Source organism: Hyla sarda, chromosome 2, assembly GCF_029499605.1.
Source record: "Hyla sarda isolate aHylSar1 chromosome 2, aHylSar1.hap1, whole genome shotgun sequence".
In the NCBI taxonomy this organism is placed as follows: Eukaryota; Metazoa; Chordata; class Amphibia; order Anura; family Hylidae; genus Hyla; species Hyla sarda.
In genome coordinates this window covers 117,143,632-117,160,840 of record NC_079190.1, presented here as the reverse complement: position 1 = coordinate 117,160,840, position 17,209 = coordinate 117,143,632, and the positions used below count along the sequence as shown (strand labels likewise).

General features: G+C 40.6%; 1 protein-coding gene across 1 annotated transcript; it reads right to left on the bottom strand.

Annotated features, from left to right (window-relative positions):
* Nucleotides 1-1,224: 1,224 nt before the first annotated feature.
* LOC130357712 (aquaporin-5-like) lies at nucleotides 1,225-14,655 on the bottom strand. The gene is made up of 4 exons (XM_056560440.1): nucleotides 14,293-14,655; nucleotides 8,510-8,674; nucleotides 6,458-6,538; nucleotides 1,225-1,970 (listed from the first exon to the last, which is right to left on the bottom strand). Exons 1-4 carry the CDS (start codon nucleotides 14,653-14,655, stop codon nucleotides 1,767-1,769), a joined length of 813 nt encoding a protein of 270 aa, XP_056416415.1. The 3' UTR covers nucleotides 1,225-1,766.
* Between the last annotated feature and the right edge of the window lie 2,554 nt (nucleotides 14,656-17,209).

Genomic DNA, 17,209 nt, shown 5'->3' with positions numbered 1-17,209 from the left:
CATTGTTCTAAAAAAAAAACCTCCCTCAGATAACCCCTTTAATATTTTTCCAAATAGTCACTGTGTGATGGAAATATTCCAATTCAATGCTTCTGTTACCTTTCCTTGGCAAGATCTACACACTGATGGAGTAGTATTTTATTTTTTTTGCATCAAGAGTCAAAATAAGAGCAAAAGCAACTGTCTTCTATAAAGCTATACTAGAAGCATCAATCATGATCACTGACTACACGTCTACTTACAACTATTTGTATATACAGAACCCTACAGTAAAAGCAAGAATTGAGTTTGGCTTGTACAGTACAGTTGCATTTCATTGTCCATATTAAGCTAAAAGGCCTAGATCGTCTGTGGTCTACTAAACTAAACCTGGAATGTTATAGGCTTTCATGACAATTTAAAGGGGTATTCTGGTGAGATAAAATTACAGCTAAAAATGTGCCATAACCAAAGTAATTTAATAGTGTGATATACTTATAGCGTATTTGAAAAACTCAATACTGTCTGTGATCTCAGTGCACTCACCCTCCCTCGGAAGCTATGTACTGCTCTTTTCCTGTGTCATCCCTGGCAGCTTGCATTCTCCACTTGCTCTCCTTCCCTATCTGGGCCCAACAAGTGACAAATTCAGCTCAGGAAACACAGCTTGTACAGCGAGGATGCATCAAGCTGAGTCTCTTGGGCTGAGCTCTTGAGGGAATTGAGCAGAATATGCTGCCAGGGTTGACATGCTGAAGGAGAAGAGCAGTACACAGCTTCCAGGGAAAGGATGAATATGTTGAGATCCCAGAAACCTCAAGTTTTTCAAATACCACTAAATTAGACGATTAAATAACTTTAGACATGAAACTGGCTCCAGAAAGTTAAACAGATTTGTAAATTACTTCTATTAAAAAATCTTAATCCTTTCAGTACTTATGAGCTTCTGAAGCTAAGGTTGTTCTTTTCTGTCTAAATCCTCTCTGATGACACCTGTCTTGGGAAACACCCAGTTTAGATGCAAATCCCCATAGCAAACCTCTTCTAAACTGGGCGTTTCCCGAGACAGGTGTCATCAGAGAGGATTTAGACAGAAAAGAACAACCTTAGCTTCAGAAGCTCATAAGTACTGAAAGGATTAAGATTTTTTAATAGAAGTAATTTACAAATCTGTTTAACTTTCTGGAGCCAGTTTCATGTCTATAGTTATTTAATCGTCTAATTTAGTGGTATTTGAAAAACTTAAGGTTTCTGGGAACTCAGCAGGTTTTTTCCTGGAATGCCCCTTTAACATTTCATTTTATTATTGTTGGACATCTAAATTTTCTGAAATCTACTTACCTTAGCTATAAAAAGATAAAGATGATAATACATTTATTTATACCTTCATGGTGGAGTCTGATCAAGCTCATGCGAAAAAAGCTTCCTTATAACTTATTTAGTCACAAAACAGCAGTTCAATAATAAAAACCCAAATATACAAAATTTACATCACTGCATTTATACATTATGAAAATACTCACTCTCAGTTTACAAATATATTACATTTTCCACACATCTTCACATTATCATTACTATTCCTTTGGTGTATGTAGTATCAAAATAGAAATAATATCATGTATGGGTTACACATAGTACTAAACTGCAAAAGATTTTTGCTGAAAATTTTGTAAAACGTCTCTTCAACTCACAAAATGGCGGCATACACTAAAGGTATCCAAAGGATTCACTTTAACACTTTGTCCATTGTATTCATTAAAATGACACTTTCTTCTTCTTTTCTGATCCTATACTTTTTCCATGCTCTTGTGAAAAGAATTTAGTTCCACAGACTGTTTGCGGTGCTCCTCTCGCTCCCGTTCATGTTCTGGATCAAAGCTTCCTTGCAGGATGGACAATCTGTCCAAAGGACTCTTCAATGGTGGGACCAGTAAGTAATTGTAGATCAAAGACCCAAAGATTGCACCACACATGGGACCTACCCAGAAGACCTGCAAGTAAGCACGAAAAATATGTTTATGTGTATAAGTCAGGAAATATGGGCCCTCATTTACTATTGCAAACCTGACATGTTTTGTCGGGTTGTGCGCCAGATTCTGTCACATTGCACCAGAAATTATGTCTGCGCCAGAACTTGCGCTAGAACTTGCGCCAGAATTGAAAAAACCCCGACTAACTCTCCATTTTGCTAAGAAAACCCGAAAAGGGGTGTAACCGCTGGGGAAATGGACGTGGTCTCCGAAAAGGGGCGTGTTCCCGACATTTTCACAAAAACACAACATATTTACTAAGGTTTTCACATAAAATGTGGTGGATTTGAGCTGAGGAAAACCAGACAGATCAGAGCATGTGTAAAAAAAAGCAAAATGTAGGGAAAAGTGCAAAATGTAGGGAAACCTTAGTAAATACCGTGGATAATAAATTGTAGGGAATTAAAACCCACAAAGAAACCTACACTCTACTCTACTTAGTAAATAAGGGCCATAGTGTTTCAAACCTCAAAACCTATTGTGAGTTCATGTAGGCCTGTTTACCATTACTTGTTTTACTGTAGATGAGTTTTTGATTTGTCTGTAGCATAGTCAGCAGTGTCTTTTTGGATGCTAGCTACAGTCATGGCCTTGAATGTTGGCACCCCTGAATTTTTTTTCTCACAGAAAAGGATTGCAGTAACACATTTACATACACATTTATATTCCCTTTGTGTGTATTGGAACTAAACCAAAAAAGGGAGGAAAAAAAGCTAATTGGACATAATGTCACACCAAACTCCAAAAATGGGCTGGACAAACTTATTGGCACCTTTTTCAAAATTTTGGAAAAATAAGATTGTTTCAATAATGTGATGCTCCTTTAAACTCACCTGGGGCAAGTAACAGGTGTGGGCAATATAAAAATCACAGCTGAAAGCAGATAAAAAGTAGAGAAGTTCACTTAGTCTTTGCATTGTGTGTCTGTGTGTGCCACACTAAGCATGGACAACAGAAAGAGGAGAAGAGAACTGTCTGAAGACTTGAGAACCAAAATTGGGGAAAAATATCAACAATCTCAAGGTTCCAAGTCCATCTCCAGAGATCTATATTTGCCTTTGTCCACAGTGCGCAACATTATCAAGAAGTTTGCAACCCATGGCACTGTAGCTAATCTCCCTGGGCATGGACGGAAGAGAAAAATTGATAAAAGGTGTCAACACAGGATAGTCTGAATGACGGATAAGCAGCCTCAAACAAGTTTCAGAGATATTCAAGTGGTCCTGCAGGCTCAGGGAGAATCAGTGTCAGCACGAACTATCGGTTGACATTTAAATGACATGAAACGCTATGGCAGGAGACCCAGGAGGACCCCACTGCTGACAGAGACATAAAAAAGCAAGACTACATTTTGCCAAAATGAACTTGAGTAAGCCAAAATCCTTTTGGGAAAACGTCTTGTGGACAGATGAGACCAAGATAGAGGTTTTTGATAAAGCACATCATTCTACGGTTTACCAAAAACAGAATGAGGCCTACAAAGAAAAGAACACAGTACCTACAGTAAAATATGGGGGAGGTTAAATGATGTTTTGGGGTTGTTTTGCTGCTTCTGGCACTGGGTGCCTTGAATGTGTGCAAGGTATCATGAAATCTGAGGATTACCAACAGATTTTGGGTCGCACTGTACAGCCCAGTGTCAGAAAGCTGGGTTTGCATCAGAGATCTTGGGTCTTCCAGCAGGACAATGACCCCAAAAATATGTCAAAAAGCATCCAGAAATGGATGGCAACAAAGCGCTGGAGAGTTCTGAAGTGTCCAGCAATGAGTCCAGATCTAAATCTCATTGAGCACCTGTGGAGAGATCTTAAAATTGCTATTGGGAAAGAGAGACCTGGAGCAGTTTGCAAAGGAAAAGTGGTCCAACATTCCGGCTGAGAGGTGTAAGAAGCTTATTGATGGTTATAGGAAGCGACTGATTTCAGTTATATTTTCCAAAGGGTGTGCAACCAAATATTAAGTTAAGGGTGCCAATAATTTTGTCCAGACCATTTTTGGAGTTTGGTGTGACATTATGTCCAATTTGCTTTTTATCCCCTCCCTTTTTTGGTTTAGTTCCAATACATACAAAGGGAATAAACATGTGTATAGGAAAACATGTGTTACTGCAATCCTTTTCTGTGAGAAATACTTAATTTTTTTTGCCAACATTTATGGCCATGACTGTATGTTTTAAAATATTTTTTTTTCTAGTTTTAAGAAAGAATATCACTAGAATAGTATCACAGCCCCATCGTAGGGTTACCAGGTACTTTCCCTCTCATCTGTTTGCTGTGGATGGTTAGCAGCTCAGCCTTATTCAATAAAATTGGATATTGGATTTTTACTCTTTCCACATTAATACCGCATGGTCTGAATGAGACCATAGAGAACGCTCGTTGATTATACGACCGTCCTCTATTCTCTCATTCTTCTTCTTATTTTATTTTCTCATTTTCATCATTCATGTCATTACTTATACTGTATTTTTATTAACATTTATCATTACTTTTATTTTTATTTTTTCATCTTTACTTTTATTTTTCAATTTTGATTGCTTTTTTATATTATTACTTATATTGTATTTTGATTTCATTATATGTTTTTATCATATGTATTTGTACGGTGTAATTTACTGGGTGGTGATTGGCTTTTTTGCTCTGATGTGCCCTCCCACTACCTGTATAAATTCACCACCCATATGTCTCTTGTTATGCCTGATGAAGCTGCTGTAGCAGTGAAACGCGTTGCATGTTGGGAGAATAAACTACCTCCCCTTTTAAAGGACAACTGTAGTGGTACACTTTTATATATGCCTGTGCCCGGGCCTCAAAAATAAATAAAATAAACTCATACATACCTTCCTACGAGCCCCCGTTGGTCCGGCACAGGCATCATGGTCTGACAGTGCTGACGTCATTCCACTTCTTGTGGATGGGGACGCCGCAGAGCCGTCGGCGTATCACCGGCCGTAGCGATGTCCCGCCCCGGCCTGTAATAGGCTGAGCCCACTGTCATGTAAGAAGCCGGCCAGAGCTCCGTGCTATGTGTCTTCTATGTGGACAATTTTTTTGCTCCACTAAACTCCGGTAATCTACCGAATATCCAACGGACCTCATTCAAGGCAATGGGATCCATCGGGACCCGGTGAAGTCCTTTGTGCTCTGACTGTTTGGTACAAAAAAATTGACGAAGCACAACAGAAATGTGAACTTAGCCTTACTCTTTATAACTGCTGGTCTTATGTAGGGGGTAATGGGGAGTATTCTCTAATTGGCCACTGTAACATTATTGCAGACACATACTTTTCTAACACACGTTATGATGGATAACATCATAATACAGAGTATGAGACTAAAATAAGCCACCTTCTCTGCCTTGCCTGTCACTAAGCAGCACATTGCTCTTTATTATATTGGAATAAATGTAGGCTTCTGGATGCTACCTGCATTTAGCCCAATATTATACCATATGACAGATTGCAGAAAATGTCTCTGAGTACCTCTAAGTGTATGCAGAGTAGACACAAACACAGCTGAAGTGGTTAAAGGGGTACTCCGGTCCTGAAACATCTTATCCCCGATCCGCTGGGGACCCCTGCAATCTTGTATTTGCCACCCACCTGTTTGAGCTGCACGCCGAGCTGCCAGCTCACAAACAGCCGGGTGGCGACCACGGGGCCGGAGTAACGTGACGTCACAACTCCGCCCCGTGTGACATCACCCCCTGCCCCCGCTATGCAAGTCTATGGGAGGGGGTGTGATGGCCGTAGAAAAGGCTTTACTGAGTATAGCTAAAGGTTGGTCATTTCTCAAAGTTATCAAAGTGGTTGTACAGGAGTAGAAAAATGTGGCACATGTGTCCAAACAGTGTGTTTTCATTGAATCAGAACTTAGAGGCAAAAGGGGTGCAGATCTATAGTTGACAGTGAAAAGCACTCGTTACTAATGGTGGCGCAAAGTGGTACTGCAGGTGTCAGAAAAATGTCAATATGATTTCAAAGGATACAATCTGCTGATTGAAATGAAGCATTTTTGAATGCAGTGTTTTCTTTTGTAGCCAAACACAACAATGAAAACACAGAGAGGGGATCCACTTCTGGCTGCTTGAGTTATTTCAACCTTAATAAGGCTGCGTTCACATCACGTTTTTACCAATATGGGACAGCATACGGCTGGGGGGAGCTAAGACTTTGCGCTCCCGTATCCCTGCCGTATGCCACCCCTATGTAATTAATATCAATGAACCGGATAAACCGCACACGGGGCAAAAATGAGCCCACCGAAGTCAGCGTTTCACTCTGGTTGGCTCATAGAAATGAGTTACATACAGGCAGCATACGGCAGGGATACGAGAGCGCAAGGTTTTAGCTCCCCCCAGCCGTATGCTGTCCCATATTGGTAAAAACGTGATGTGAACCCAGCCTTACATCAGCAGGCTTGTGTAGATGAACCAAGTCATGTTCTTACCCAGTGATAGCTGTACAATCCCATGATCACGGCGGGACCAAAAGACCTGGCTGGATTCATAGAGCAGCCAGTGAAATAGATCTGAAACGGAAAAAAATGTCAGCTATGTCAGATGAGCAATATCTATTACATTGTACACAGAATGAAAGTAGCTAGAATATTTATCAATTTAGTGATGTTTAAAGAAGGTTTTCACAACTTTTCACTTGTGCTATAGTAACTTTATATGGTATGATGTGTTATTGGAGTAATATTCTTGTCTCTGGAGCAATAGTCCCCAAAAAAGAATGGTGGAAATTCCAACAGCTGTTTAGCTGTAAAGTCTGTGAATTCTGCCTGTGTACATATCAGAAAATTCAATAGATCCGATGTCTGATCGCAGGGGTCCCTGCTGGGACCCCCGTGATTATTGTGCAGCACTCAGCTTTCGTTTGGAACACTGGGTGCGGGTAGAGGGGGTTGTGACATCACAGCCGCGCCCCCTTGTGACGTCACGCCACGCCCCTCAATGCAAGTCTATGGGAGGGGGTGTGATGGCCATCATGCCCCCTCCTGTAGATTTGCATTGAGGGATGTCCCCCTTTAAAACTGAAAAGGGAATGTATTTGTGAGACAACCATCTGCATTAAAAGTCATTTGTGGAACTTATTTATATCTTAAAACCCTCACTTATTTTTTAGTATTGGTCTGACTTTTTGAACACTTTTTATTCTTTTTTTTTTTTTTTTTTGTGGGATGTGATGTAATATGTTTTGTTTTTTTGTCTTTACCTTTTTATTTAATCTGATGATCTTATCTGACCTTTTTATCGAAGTGATTAATTTATTATAGAAGTTAACAATATTTGAGTTTAATTTTTTACACTTTATTATATCCCTCTGGGGCTTGTATGTGCATCATTAGATTGGTCATATAGATCAATACAGTATATGTGATCTATTGGTCCCAGCTAGAGATGAGTGAAGTTACAGTGATTCAATTTGTCATGAACTTCTCAGCTCGTCAGTTGCTGACTTTAGCCTGCATAAATTAGTTCAGCTTTCAGGTGCTCCGGTGGGCTGGAAAAGGTGGATACAGTACTAGGAGAGAGTCTCCAGCCCACCAGTGCTCCTGAAAGCTGAAATAATTTATGCAGGCTAAAGTCAGCAACTGCCGAGCCGAGAAGTGCAGGACGAATCGAATCACTGTAACTTCGCTCATCTCTAGTCCCAGCTGTGGCATAGTCTAAGGTAAGCAATCCAGCTGCCGGAACAACAGATCTAATGGCCACAATCATGCTTTGGCTAGGAGATCTGACCCACTGCACCACCAGTGATAGCTGTAACATGCATTTATATGCTGCTGTAAACTTTGACAGTAGCATCTTAAAGGGGTTATCCATAAATAAAAAAAAAAATGATAATTCTGCCAAAGACCACTCCCTGTTTGTCTCCAGTTTGGGTGTGGTTCTGCAGCTCAGTTCCATTGAAGTGAATTGAGCCAACTTGTAATACCACAGCCAAAGTGCAGACAGACAAAGAGCGGCCTTTGAAAGAAATTAGGTCTGTTTTTCTATTCATGAATAACCCCTTTAAGTGTTAATAGAGGCCTTGGCAATCACTGCATGCTGGCTATTAGAGGCAGCCCCCAGCTACTGAAATCAGCTAAGGGGTCCGAAGTATGGCGCGTGCTTGAGTCATAAGCCTCCTCCATATACCTTTAGTGGCACTATGATATATAAGATCTTTAATGGGTTGCAAAGGAGTTAAAAGGGACATGTCTTGCTCACAGTGATGTGGGAGGTTCTGGGACTTATGTGTAAATTATACATATCACATACTGCACAATAGGTTACTAGAGAATTTGCAGAATAATTTAGGCTATTCTTTATTGCATCCTTTAAACACTTCTAAAAAGCCAAAGTTGTTGGGGTGAAGTAATACTTATTTACTGATCATAGAATTGACCAAAGATGTTTTAGATCAACACATGGGTAGGCAGTGTAGTGGGTGCAGGCGTACCAATGATTTAAAGGCACACAATGTTGTTGTTGTTTTTTTGTTTCTTACATACCCCAAGTAGATGTCCTAAAGTAACTGAAAGACCAATGGATAAAGCTGGTGTTCCGATGTTGTCTGTTCTTCGACTGTCTGTTGTACCCAACACACACAAGACAAGCTGCATGGTGATGAACAGCTCCACGGCTACAGCCTGTCCAGGACTGGTATCCTCATTGATCTGAGAAGTATTGAAAGAAATGCAAACTACTGTCAAACTTCCATTTGTTATGTTTTGTTTTTATGAAAGGAAACATGGCTTTAAAGAGTATCTGTCATCAAATAAAAAATGTAATATAGTGTTCCTTGTGTAATTAGCAGACACTTTCCCTTTCACTTGTTTTTAACCCCTTAGGGACTCAGGCCATTTTCACTTTAAGGACCCTTTTTTGCAATTCTGGCCACTCTCAATTTATGCCTTAATAACACTGAGATGCTTTTACCTTTTATTCTGATTCTGAGATAGTTTTTTCATGACATATTCTACTTTAACATACTGGTAAATTTTCGTCGTTACTTGCATCCTTTCTTGGTGAAAAATCCCAAAATTTTATGAAAATTTTGAAAATTTTGCATTTTTCTAACTGCTTGTAAGGAAAATGGACATTCCAAATAAATTATATATTGATTCACAAATACAATATGTCTACTTTATGTTGACATCATAAAGTTGACATGTTTTTACTTTCGGAAGACATCCGAGGGCTTCAAAGTTTTTCAAAATTTTCACGAAAAATTCTAAATCAGAATTTTTCAGGGATCAGTTAAGTTTAAAGTGGATTTGAGGTTCTTTTCTGTGAGAAATACCCCATAAATTACCCAATTTTAGAAACTGCACCCCAAAGCATTCAAAATGACACTCAGAAATGTTGTTAACCCTTTAGGTGTTTCACAGTAATAGCAGCAAAATGAACGAGAAAATTCAAAATCTTCATTTTTTACACTCGCATGCTCTTGCAGAGCCATTTTTTAAAAATTTTTACAAGGGGTAAAAGGAAAGAAATTCCCCCAAAATTTGTAACCCAATTTCTCTCAAATAAGAAAATACCTCATATGTAGATTTAAATTGCTCTGTGGGTGCACTAGAGGGCTCAGAAGGGAAGAAGCAACAATGGGATTTTGGAGAGTGAATTTTGCTGAAATAATTTTTTGGGAGGCATGTCGCATGTAACCCCATCACTTCTGAGTATGGAAATTTCCCTTGTGTGGACATCAAGTGCTCTGCTGGCGCACTACAATGCTCAGAAGAGAAGAAGCCACATTTTGCTGAAATGGTTTTTGGGGGGCATGTCGCATTTCGGAAGCCCCTATGGTGCCAGAACAGTATAAAAAAAATCACATGGCATACTATTTTGGAAACTACACACCTCAAGGAACGCAACAAGGGGTCCAGTTAGCCTTAACACCCCACAGGTGACTTTTCGTTAAAGTCGGATGTGTAGATTGAATTTTGTTTCACTAAAATTCTGTTTTTCCCACAAATTTTACATTTTTACTAGGGGTAATAGGAGAAAATGCCCCCCAAAATTTGTAACCCCATCTCTTCTGAGTATGGAAATACCCCATGTGTGGATATAAAGTGCTCTGCAGGCGAACTACAATGCTCAGAAGAGAAGGAGCGCCATTGAGCTTTTGGAGAGAGAGAATTTGTTTGGAATGGAAGTCAGGGGCCATGTGTGTTTACAAAGCCCCCCCTGGTGCCAGAAGAATGGACCCCCCCCACATGTGACCACATTTTGGAAACTAGAACCTGCACAGAATTTAATAAGGGGTACAGTGAGCCTTAACACCCCCCCAGGTGTTTGACAACTTTTCGTTAAAGTGAGGTGTGTAAATGCAAACATTTTTTCACTATAATGCTGGTTATTCCCCAAATTTTTTATTTTTACAAGGGGTAAAAAGGAGAAAATGCCCCCAAAATTTGTAACCCCACCACTTCTGAGTATGGAAATACCCCATGTGTGGACATCAAGTGCTCTGCTGGCGCACTACAATGCAGAAGAGAAGGAGCCAGATTTGGCTTTTGGAAAGCAAATTTTGCTGAAATGGTTTTTTGGGGGGCATGTCGCATTTAGGAAGCCCCTGTGGTGCCAGAACAGCATAAAAAATCCACATGGCATACTATTTTGGAAACTACACACCTCAAGGAATGTAGCAAGGGGTACAGTGAGCCTTAACACTCCACAGGTGTTTGATGACTTTTCGTTAAAGTCGGATGTGTAGATGGAATAATTTTTTTCACTAATATGCTGTTTCCCCCCCAAATTTTAAATTTTTTACAAGGGTTAATAGGAGAAAATGCCCCCCAAAATTTGTAACCCCATCTCTTCTGAGTATGGAAATACCCCATGTGTGGATATAAAGTTCTCTGCAGGCGAACTACAATGCTCAGAAGAGGAGGAGCACCATTGAGCTTTTGGAGAGAGAATTTGTTTGGAATGGTAGTTGGGGGCCATGTGCGTTTTCAAAGCCCCCATGGTGCCAGAACAATGGGCCCCCCCATGTGACCACAGTTTCGATACTACACCCCTCACAGAATTTAATAATGGGTGCAGTGAGCATTTATACCCCACTGGCGTTTAACAGATCTTTGGAACAGTAGGCTGTGCAAATGAAAATAACATTTTTCATTTTCACGGACCACTGTTCCAAAAATCTGTCAGACACCTGTGGGCTGTAAATGCTCACTGTACCCCTTATTAGGGTCCATTAGGGGTGTAGTTTCCAAAATGGGGTCACATGTGGGGTAGGGGTCCATTGTTCTGGCACCATGGGGGCTTTGTAAACACACGTGGCCTTCAATTCCGGACAAATTTTCTCTCGAAAAGCCCAATGGCGCTCCTCTTCTGAGCATTGTAGAGCACTTTACTTCCACATAAGGAGTATGTTCTTACTCAGAAGAAATGGTGATACACATTTTGTGTTTTTTTCCCCTATTTTCCCTTGTGAAAATGGAAAATTTAGGGTAACACCAGCGTTTTAGTGAATTTTTTTTTTCATTTTCCCATCCAAAATGTGGTCACATGTGGGTATTTATTTTTTTGCGTTTATGTCAGAACTGCTGTAAAATCAGCCACCCCTGTGCAAATCACCAATTTAGGCCTCAAATTTACATAGTGTGCTCTCACTCCTGAGCCCTGTTGTGCACCCGCAGAGCATTTTATGGCCACATATGGGGTATTTTCGTGCGTAAATTTTGGGCGTCTTTTTTTCCTTTTACTTAAAAAAATTATTTTTTTTACAATAACATGCAAGTGTAGACCCCAACTTTTCCTTTTCATAAGGGGTAAAAAGAGAAAAAGCACCCCAAAATTTGTTAGGCAATTTCTCCGGAGTACAGAAATACCCCATATGTGGCACTAAATTGTTTAATTAGGGATGTGCATAGGGATGGACCCAGATGCAAGAATAACTCTTGCCTCCAATACCAAAATTACCCTACGACAGTGTTTCCCACAGCTGCCCCCAGTTGTTGCAAAACTCCCAGGATGCCTGGACAGTTAATGGCTGTCCGGCAATACTGGGAGTTGTTGTTTTGCAAAAGCTGGAAACTCCATTTTGGAAACACTGCTGTACCAGACATTTTTCATTTTTATCTGGGGGGGGTTTGCGTAACTGTGTAGGGGTAAGTATATATGTAGTGTTTTACTTTTTTATTTTGTGGTGTAGTGTAGTGTTTTTACGGTACATTCATGGGAGTTTGAGCTGTAGCGGAAAATTTGCTGCATCTCAAACTTGCAGCGAGTAATTCGCTGTAAACCCCCGCCCGTGTGAATGTACCCTGTACATTCACATGGGGGGGAACCTCCAGCTGTTGCAAAACTACAACTTACAGCATGCCCTTTGGCTGTCCTGCATACCTGTAGTTATGCAAAAACTGTTTGCAAAACACTGAGAGTTTGTTACTTAACACTGGTGTTTCGCAACCAGTGTTCCTCCAGCTGTTGCAAAATGAAACTCCCAGCATGTACAGTCTATCAGTACATGCTGAGAGTTGAAGTTTGCAACAACTTGAGTGACACTGGTTGCAAAACACTGATTTAGGTACCACTTAACTCAGTGTTTTGTAACCAGTGTGCCTTCAACTGTTGCAAAAAGCTACAACTCTCAGCATGCCCGGACAGCCAAAGTTATGCAACAGCTGGAGGCATACTACTAAAACTCCCATCATGCCCTTTGGTTGTCCGTACATTCTGGGGGTTGTAGTTATGCTCCTTGTGTGCATGCTGGGAGTTGTTGCTTAACAACAGCAGGAGGCCAGCCTTATCTCCTGCTGCTGCGCAGTGAAGATCCTACCTGCAGTTGCCGCTTCCGCTGCTGGGGATCGGGGGCCCCAGCCTCAGGAAGTGTTTCTCTGCACTGAGCTTGATTGACAGATGCAAAAAGCCTCGCTGCAAGCTGCACAGATTGAAAGCTGCACAGACTGAAAGGTGCACAGAGTCTCACTGAATGCTGCACAGACTGAAAGCTACACAAAGCCACACTGAAATCTGCATAGAGCCTGATGTCTTCTATTCATCACAGCTCTGCAAAGATGTGAGGGCGGAAGTGATCTCCTAGTTGGCTTCAGTGATGCCATGCCTGCTGCGAAACATCCGCTTTCTCCTGCTGGGAGATTGCATGTGAGCAAGAATTAAGGTAAGGTACACAGCTTTTTAAAGCTCTGAAAATTTACACCATTCACACCCTTTGACTGTATAACCCTGCCAATCATCTGTCACTCCCATTATTAAAATAAAGTTTAAGTATAAACCCACATGGTCACAGGTCCTTTTTCAATTTGTTTTTTTCAGCATTAAAAATACAGCCTTATTTGGGTATAAAATAACAAATGACCACTTAGTGGCCTCACTGTGTTCTGAACGTGAGAGCAGAGAGAACATCATGAGGAGAACTAACCGGAAGCATCAGACCACAGTATAGAGTATTTTGTTAATTTATGCACAAGTAAAACTGTTTGTGTTTTTTTTAGGTCAGAAAACCCCTTTAAGATAATGTTCGTTATGAAGTCATGAAATATTTTTTGAGTCTTGGAAGTATAATTTTACTGCCTGTTTGTGCTTTACCTATGATTACTTATTTTTAATGCAAGAAATACATCTCTTATCTTTCCTAAACTTAATACCCTCAGGGTCTATTTACACAGCAGAATTTCCACTTGCGGAATTCCGAAAGCAGAGATTCAGAAGTGTGAATGGGAGTGCGGAATCCCATAGAAGTCTATGGGCTTTAATTTGAGGTGGAATTTCACTTGCGGAATTCTGCAAGCGAAAGTTCTGCCATGTGACAAGACCCTCAAGCAGCTCTGCTGAGGTACATGCAAATACCCTATTTAAGCATTAGATATATGTATATATGATATTCATATAAAGAGCTAAGTTGGAGGGTAGGTCAAGGTAAACACAATCACATGGGGCTAAAATGCTGCAGATTTGTTGAGAATTATCCTTATTAACTGAAATAGGAAATTAAAATCTACAACAAACCTGCAGCATTTCAGTCACAAGTCAACATATCCAAAAAATAAGATCCATCAGCAGCAATAAGCCTTCATGAAAGTAATAAGCTGAAAATACATGTAAACATCAAATAATCATATAATACAAATATATATATATTTTTATATATATATATATATATATATATATATATATATATATATATATATACATGTATATATACAGATCCTTTGAAAATAAATAGGACCATCTACAACACAAACAGAAAATAAATCAAGGCTGTATATAAGGTGCAACTATCATATGCAATTCACCATACACCATAAGGTTCCCCACTCACCGAGTTGATGGCAAGATTCCCTCGCACTTCAGATGGGGTTAACTCATAGAGTAAGCCAGCTCCAGCCACAGCTCCTATCATCTGTGCCAAGATGTAGAATATGGATTTTATAAGGGAGATCTGTGATCCCACCAGGAACGCCAGCGTCACTGCAGGATTCAGGTGAGCCCCACTAACATGACCTATTACCTGCACAAGGGTTCCTATAGCTAAACCAAAGGCTAGGGAGATTTGTAGGATAGTTGGAAGTGCAGATGGCCATGCTAGTGCACTACCAAGACCGAAGAGTACAAATATGAATGTGCCTAAAAACTCAGCCAGGACAGCCCGTAAGAAGGCCCCTGAGCACAGGTCTTTTAACATGGTCTCTGGGTCTCTTTTGCAATTCCCATATACCCTGCTGTGGATTTTGCTGCTCTGCTTTATGATGACGATCCATGGACTTCATGCAGGTATATATCTCTTTAGGGTGGAGGGAAGAATTCCACGTGCAGGTGTGGCAATAAACTATTCATATCAGATGGAAACTTTCCCATACTGGACTACTCAAGTAAATAATTATATGTCTCGGTACATTTCATTATCACTAGGTTACAGCAGAAGAGCGGAACTGCAAAAAACAGGCAATAAATGGCTACTACCCTTCTCCGGAAATAAGGACATATGGTACATCCATAGGTTACTATAACTGATTGGGTGTTGGTCAGTGGTGACGCCACCATTTCTTTACCTAGCAATATACAGTAGTAGTATCAGCAATACTATATGTACCCAAATTATTCTGTAATTCTCTGTTCACAGTGTTTGCTGTATATGTCATAGGTATGTATATATATATATATATATATATATATATACACATTGGCAATTGGCTTACATTACAAAAACTTTTTTTCTGTAGAATGCCTCTATATTGAATATCTTAGTCGACTAGACTGCCCAATAAAGGAATCATGGCGCACACCTTTAGACATTTTGCTCTTTTGCCATGCAAATACCCTCCATAGAGTTGATTGGCCTACCCTCTCTATTTACTATTATATCTACCCCTATATAACACCTTTTCATCACAGAAATGTTTGTTTTTCGCTCATGTTTTTTCCTGCTCACCTTTTAATGTTTTTATTTTTCCATTTTTTAATGTTTAGGGCTTATTTTTTTCTGGGACAAGTTGTACTTTTATGACAACCTTTCAGTTACCATATAATGTTTTTAAAACAAATGGATGGGGTGAAATAAAATAAATGCAATTGCACACATTTGTGGGGCTATAATTTGTTCTTAGTGCATTGTATGGTAAAAATAAAACTGTTAACTATGTTCACTATTTAGAAAAGACAATAATTCTTTATTGAAGGATACATAAAATGCAAAGACAAACATAAATAAAGCATCAGCACCCCACCACCCACACAGAATAACACACAACACACAGGAGGAAGGAGAGACTAATAATCAGGTGGACATGTTGTCAGCACCAGGGCTAGTAACAGGGCATACAAGATATATATATATATATATATATATATATATATATATATATATATATATATATAATATACATATACAACTCTATAGGAAAAAAAGTGCAAATGCAATAGTACACTGCTCAAAAAAATAAAGGGAACACTTCAAGGGGTATTTTGCCCTTAGATATCTTATCCCCAATCCAAAGGATAGGGGATAAGATGTCTGATCATGGGGGTCCCGCCACTGGGGACCCTCGGGATCTCGGCTGTAGCACCCCTCTGTCATCACTGCACAAACCAAACTCGCTCTGTGCATAATGAAGGGCAATACAAGGGCGGGAATATCGTGACATCACGGCTCCGCCCCTTGTGATGTCACAGCCTCCCCCTTAACGCACGTCTATGGGAGGGAACGATGTCTTTGTGCTCGGAGGAGCAGGAGAAGCACTGCCAGAGCCCTGCAAAATGACCTCCAGCAGGCCACAAATGTGCATGTGTCCACTCAAGGGGTCAGAAACAGACTCCATGAGGGTGGTATGAGGGCCCAACATCCACAGGTCGGGGTTGTGCTTACAGCCCAACACCGTGCAGGACATTTGGCATTTGTCAGAGAACACCAAGATTGGCAAATTCGCCACTGGCGCCCTGTGCTCTTCACAGATGAAAGCAGGTTCACACTGAGTCTGGAGACGCCGTGGAGAACATTCTGCTGCCTGCAACATCGTCTAGCATGACCGGTTTGGTGGTAGGTCAGTAATGGTGTGGGGTGGCATTTCTTTGGGGGCCGCACAGTCCTCCATGTGCTTGCCAGAGGTTGCCTGACTGCCATTAGGTTCCAAGATGAAATCCTCAGACCCCTTGTGAGACCATATGCTGGTGCGGTTGGCCCTGGGTTCCTCCTAATGCAAGACAATGCTAGACCTCATGTGGCTGAAGTGTGTCAGTAGTTCCTGCAAGAGGAAGGCATTGATGCTATGGACTGGCCCGCCTGTTCCCCAGACCTGAATCCGATTGATCATATCCGGGACATAATGTCTCACTCCATCCACTAATGCCACGTTGCACCACAGACTGTCTAGGATTTGACGGATGCTTTAGTCCAGGTCTGGTAGGACATGCCTCAGGAGACCATCCGCCACCTCATCAGGAGCATGCCCAGGCGTTGTAGGGAGGTCATACGGGCACGTGAAGGTCACACACACTACTGACCCTCATTTTGACTTGTTTTAAGGACATTACATCAAAGTTGGATCAGCCTGTAGTGTGGTTTTCCACTTTGATTTTGAATGTGACTCTATATCCAGACATCCATTGGTTGATAAATTTGATTTCCATTGATAATTTTTGTGTGATTTATGTAAAGACGAAAGTATTTCATACAAATAGTTCATTCGTTCAGATCTAGGATGTGTTATCTTAGTGTTCCCTTAATTTTTTTGAGCAGTGTA